The 6,000-nt window shown below is 31.5% G+C and overlaps 1 protein-coding gene across 1 annotated transcript; it reads left to right on the top strand.

Moving 5' to 3' along the window:
• LOC143047444 (toll-like receptor 1) lies at positions 1 to 3,650 on the top strand. The gene has a single exon (XM_076220511.1). The coding sequence runs from the start codon at positions 81 to 83 to the stop codon at positions 2,613 to 2,615; it is 2,535 nt and encodes an 844-aa protein (XP_076076626.1). The 5' UTR covers positions 1 to 80; the 3' UTR covers positions 2,616 to 3,650.
• Positions 3,651 to 6,000: the final 2,350 nt, after the last annotated feature.

The following is a 6,000-nucleotide window of genomic DNA, read 5'->3' as shown; positions in this document are numbered from 1 at the left end:
CTTTCACGTGATTAAGTATATATTGTCTGCATAAATGTTTAAGAGATGTATTATCATCAGTTGTAAATTTAGTATTCACTATGACAGGACACTGGGTACTGTTGTTTTTAGTAATTCATACGGCTGTGGCATACCATGGCTGTGAAGTAAATGTAACCTATGCAAATTGTACGAATAGAAATTTAACGGAAATTCCGGAAACATTACCTGGAAACATCATAGTTTTAGATTTGTCAGATAACAGAATTACAGAGATAAGAGATAATGCATTCGTTAATCAAAATAATTTGGAAATGCTATATTTGAGGAAGAATTATATAAACATTATTCAGGACGATGCTTTTATTGGTTTAGAAAGCTTAAAGATATTATCATTAGCAGAGAACAATCTAAAGCCGATGATTTATTCAGAAAAGATATTTAGTTATCTCCAAAACTTGGAAGAATTATATTTACAGAGAAATCTGCACAGCCCGGATTTTCGTATACCTCTCTGTTCAGAAAGTATTTGCAAGTACCCTGACACTTCATTCAGTTTGTTACAAAATCTCAAAGTACTCTCAATGGACCTGTGTGCTAAGTCGGATTTCGGAATAGGATTTTTAAACTTGACCATTCTACAAAAACTAACGTTTGATTTCTGCCTAGCATGTACATTAAGTAACGAAACGTTTTATAATTTTCGAAATTCAAACATAACGGATTTGAGTTTGAGCAGATGTTGGCAATACAAAGCAGAATCAACAATAGATACTAGAATTTTACAACCGTTTCCAAACCTTAAATGGCTTGATTTGTCATTTTCCTATTTTACTCTGAAGAATGCGCTGAATCTTTTACGTCCATTTCAGAACAAAAGTATGGAACTAATAAATCTACATCGAGTAAGTATAGGAATATATGGAATTGATAAAAATTCTTTTAAAATAACAGTTACCAAAGACATGATGAAGTACTTAAAAACGATTTGTGTTAAAACATTAATTCTGTCATACAATGGAATTGTTGATGCCAACCCGAACTCTCTATTTGTATACGATCATCCTGAATGTTTTGAGAATGTGATATTGTCTGCGAATAGCATGTCATTTCAGTTCAGTGAGCAATTAATGGAAATCATACAGTTTTCTGTTGCTGTGAAAAACTTGAAATTGTTTGATTATTCTTATGTTCCGGGTAACTTTCTCAACAAGAGATTCATCTTGCCACCAAAACTTGAAATTCCTACTGTAGAAAATTCTGGTAGGAGTTCTATTGAAAGAGAACCAGCCGCCCTGAATTTTACGTTTTTCCTTCCACAAAATCTTGAAAGTCTCAGACTCAGCCATGTAATGACACAAGTTTTACTTTATACTATTGTATTGAAAAATACAGGACAGTTGAAATTTGTGGATTTGTCCTATTTTCAAATTGCAACTTTTCCAAACATATTTTTAACAGAGGAACCTGAGATCGAATACCTCGATATCTCCGGGATTGACTCAAATTTATATGCTGGTAAAAACTTTATAAAACATTTTAGAAAAGTTGAAACAATTGTAATACGAGACGCAAATTTGGATACCTCACTTCAGTTTGGGAAAAATGTATTTGTCTACCTAAGAAACTATACGAAGGATTTAGACGTTTCAAGAAACCACCTTGCTAACCTGCCACTAACATTCAGATTGGTATCAAATTTAGCACGTATGAACATGTCTCGTAACTCATTCCGACATTTCCCAAAGGCTTTGGTTCTTATTGAAAGTCTTTCAGTTATTGATATCAGCTATAATAAGCTTTTTACGCTGGACGATGAAACTAGAACTTGGCTTGATTTCCTTGCTGAAAAGAGACAACTTTTTCTCTTCCTAAAAGAGAATGAGTTTTCATGCACTTGTTCAAACAGATTTTTCATAAAGTGGATTTTTACAACAAAAGTGATTTTAGATGGAAATAGAAATTATTCATGCTATCTGGACGACCAATCACGTACAAGTACAACTTGGGTATATTCGAGATACCATGACCTTTATTCACACTGTGATGCCATTGTGTGGATGCGTGTCGGTGTAATTTGTATCATGTCGTCGTTTCTTCTTATCGGATCATCAGCCATTGTTTATCAGTTTAGATGGAGAATGGCGTATTTTTGCTATCGAAAACTCAAAGCCAAGTATCTGAATAATTATCAAAAAGAGGACTTTAAGTATGACGTTTTCATCGCGTATGCATTTGATTCTGAAAAGTGGCTTATAACAACACTCGTACCGAAACTAGAAAAGGAATGGGGACTTTGCGTCTGTGTCAAAGATAGAGATTTCCCAGCAGGTGCAGATAGAACCGATACAGTCATAAGTGGCATACGAAATAGCAAATCCGTGATTTTTATCATAACACCTGCTTTTTCAAAACGACAGTGGGGAAGGTTTGAAATAGAAATGGCTAAATATGAAATGTTTGCAAAACAGCGAAGACAGAAGAAAATAATCGTAATTATGAAAAACGGAACAAAGATAGAAGAAGTGCCATTCGAATTCAGTTTAATTTGGAAAGACGTAACTCTTATCAATTGGCCGGATGAAAATATTAGTACTGAAAACGTTTGGTATGACTTAAAATTACAAATTAGCTGATAAACTGTGGGTACATCAGAGTAACTTCCTTCGATGTGGTTGGATACAGTTCATTCCCTCTTCTGACAACTAAAATTTAGCATCAAGAGATAATAACTAACAGAATTATTAATTATTGTAGAGACTTTTTTTCAGTTTTTCATCGTAAATTGCTATTTTATCAAAAGCTTTGAAACTTGTGTAATTATTGAATATAGTTTCCAAAATTGTCTCAGGTCTAACAAATGCTGACACTGGTGGTTTTTAAAAAAATTTATACAGTAGGTTTTTTTAAAGTCAATATATAAACAGAATGTTTAACCTTCACCTCACCCACTTGCTAAAATAAGCTGTTTTAAGTTCATCCAAACAAACTTCAAGCATCTGGGAATATTTTAACCTGATCAGTAGCTTTCCAAAAAAGAATTTGCAAAATGAGAAAATAGGGGGCCAAAAAAGGCCTTATTGTACCTTGTCCTTTGTGTATCAACAACATATAGTTTTTAAGAAAAATCTATGGAGCAGATTATTAATTTGATATTTCAAGACACATTTTCGAAGGTTTTTAGCCGATTTTATGTGCTTTGTATACAAATGTTCATCCATTTTGAAAGAATTTAGTAATTTTTCAAATGATAAAAGAGATAAATGCATTATTTTTTCAATTTTCAGTTGTAATTCTTTGAGCCAAAGGTAATTCTATGCCAAGTTTTACTATAAAATTTTGTGACATAGCCCATTTACTGTAACTTGACCTTTAACCAACAAAGTTTGTAAAACGCAAAATAATATCATTGCCCCATAAGCCAAATAATAAAGCATTCGCACTATTTTAGGTTCCTTCCCCACACATACTGGTCAACCAGACAGGAGAAATTACAAATTTTTGAGAGATTTGTGATAATACAGCTGTTGGAAAAGCTGTTGGTTAGCTAAACTTTAGAACGGATGTCAAGTTGGTTTAATATTCAACATTTAACATTCAAATTTTTTTTTTTTCTTGCATCGATTTTCAACATTCAACATTCGATTTCAACATTAAACATTCAATTTCAACATTCAACTTCAATTTTTTTTCTTGCATCCATTTTAAACATTCAAAATTCGATTTCCATATTTTACATTCAACATTCAATGGCATGGTTCATCTGACATAACCTCATTTTCATGGTTCATTGGTCAATGTTTAGTTTTCTTGGTTAATAATTTCAATGCTTAGTAAAGAAGGTGAGACATTTCAGTGTGTGCACACTTGTTAGTGTACGGTTAGTTTGAATGTTCCTTAAGTATTTTTTGTGTTTTGAAGAAACCAGTATGGTGTAGACAAATATTGACAATAAGTTGTCTTCTCTGGTATTTTTTTATTTCATTGTTTTTTTTATATAAATTAAGTAAAGACAAAAAAGTTTGGATAATAAACCATGAATCTTTAATCCACAAAATAATGATATCTAGCACTTTGCAGATATTGACAAGAAATTAGCCATTGGATATTTTCCTATGAAGTGTTTAGTTGATTGTTGGTTGTCTGTTCATTTTGTCTTCAATTATCCAAGGTGTTGAATTTCTTTCTTCAAATTTTGTTTTGTGTAATTGCTCCCCCTCTTTTCCCCTTTTTTTGACAGTTCAATTATAACAAAATAAGTTCTTCATGTAATAAACAATGGTGATGGTTTTATTTCTATATAAAAATAGCAAGGATAACAAATAACATATATAATATAAAATTATATCCATGATTTTGAATTCAATCACATAAAGCATTACATTTGTTCATTCATTTTCAAGCAATGTATCTATCAAGTAAAAGTCAAACATCTTAAAACTTTAGGGAGATCACTAACTCTTAAAAAATGCTGTTTATAATAGGACATGATATAAATCATCTTATCAAACAATAAAATACATCAACAAAACAAACTCTAAACAAGACTAAAATAAGCTAAAAGAAAATGATAAAAAAAATAAAAAAATATGGTATAGCTGTACTAACAGGAGACATCAGGCTTGCCAAGACTTTGATTAGCTTGCTTGCTTATTTGTTTATTGTACAATTGTAATTGGGATAACGTGCAATCAAATTTGAATATAATATTAATGGGTTAAAATATGCCTTTATATATTGTTTGAAGATGTCAATCTTAATTACAAAGCTAGAATTACCATTTATACAAACAGAGCAAGCAAGCATACCAAAGTTTTACTCTACATGCATTAGGAAATAAGCTGTAACGCATTGGGGATTTAAACTAGAGGCTCTAAAGAGCCTGTGTCGCTCACCTTGGTATATGTGAATATTAAACAAAGGAAGCAGATGGATTCATGACAAAATTGTGTTTAGGTGATGGTGATGTGTTTGTACATCTTACTTTACTGAACATTCTTGCTCCTTACAATTATCTCTATCTATAATGATCTTGGCCTAGTAGTTTCAGTGGAAAATGTTAGTAAAAATTTACAAATTTTATGAAAATTGTTAAAAATTGACTATAAAGGACAATAACTCCTGGCCCAAGACCACAATTAATGACCCCGCTTTTCGTTGTCCACGAATATAGTTCCTTTTAATTAGAGTGTATTTTTCCTTAATTTTTTTTCTTTCCTTTCCTCACTCATTCCTTAAATCTTTTTGGGTGGAAATGAAAGAAGAGAGGTCAAATAAATTTTTGGAGGTTGTATTTTAACTGATTTTGATATGGAATGAGTGATTAGGTCAAGTGCAAAAAGGTGATATTTACAGTTTTCGGAACATCTCTTGACTTGTCAATAGGGGTATGGATGTGTATTGGCTAAATTTGTAAAAGTGATTGCTTTAATCTTTCTGAATTTTGGATATATATTTGGACTAGGACAATACATTACACACACAAAAAATTGGACAAAAGTGCATGGTGCAATTTTTTTAATGATGCAAAAGGTTATAAAGAACTGATAGAGGAATTAATTGTGGTCTGTGGCCTAAGAGGTGCATTTCAGCAAATTTAGAATTTTTACTTTGGCATCTTTTCTGAATGATCTATTGGTATTGATTTGTCAAACTATATGAGAAGAAATGATTTTCACTTTCATTTGATAGAAATTTTGTGAAAAAGTCACTTTTCAGGTTAAATGCCTAAAATGTAGCTTTTTCACTTTTTTCACTATTTTTTCAAAAACAGCATGCTTAATTTCTCTCTGACAGTTTTTTTCTGATATCTATTTGTGTTTGTGGTATTTATTTCAGTTGTTTAACTTATTTGTGAACTCTGAACACAAAAAAAAGTAGATAAAAACATAAAAAGAGTGCAAAATGTGCTGTTTTAATAGTCTAAGTCTAACGGTCAGTATACGCAGCAGGTGAAATGTGAAGTTCTATGCACTTAAAAGTTGTATTCCAAAACAGATTGCACTGAACCTACATCAAAAA

Source organism: Mytilus galloprovincialis, chromosome 10, assembly GCF_965363235.1.
Source record: "Mytilus galloprovincialis chromosome 10, xbMytGall1.hap1.1, whole genome shotgun sequence".
Lineage (NCBI taxonomy): Eukaryota > Metazoa > Mollusca > Bivalvia > Mytilida > Mytilidae > Mytilus > Mytilus galloprovincialis.
The sequence above is the reverse complement of the archived record's forward strand: the minus strand, read 5'-3'. Positions and strand labels throughout refer to the sequence as shown.

What these genes read in the sequence shown, in the direction of transcription:
- LOC143047444 (XM_076220511.1), top strand. Translation starts at nt 81, where the DNA reads ATGACAGGACACTGGGTACTGTTGTTTTTAGTAATTCATACGGCTGTG.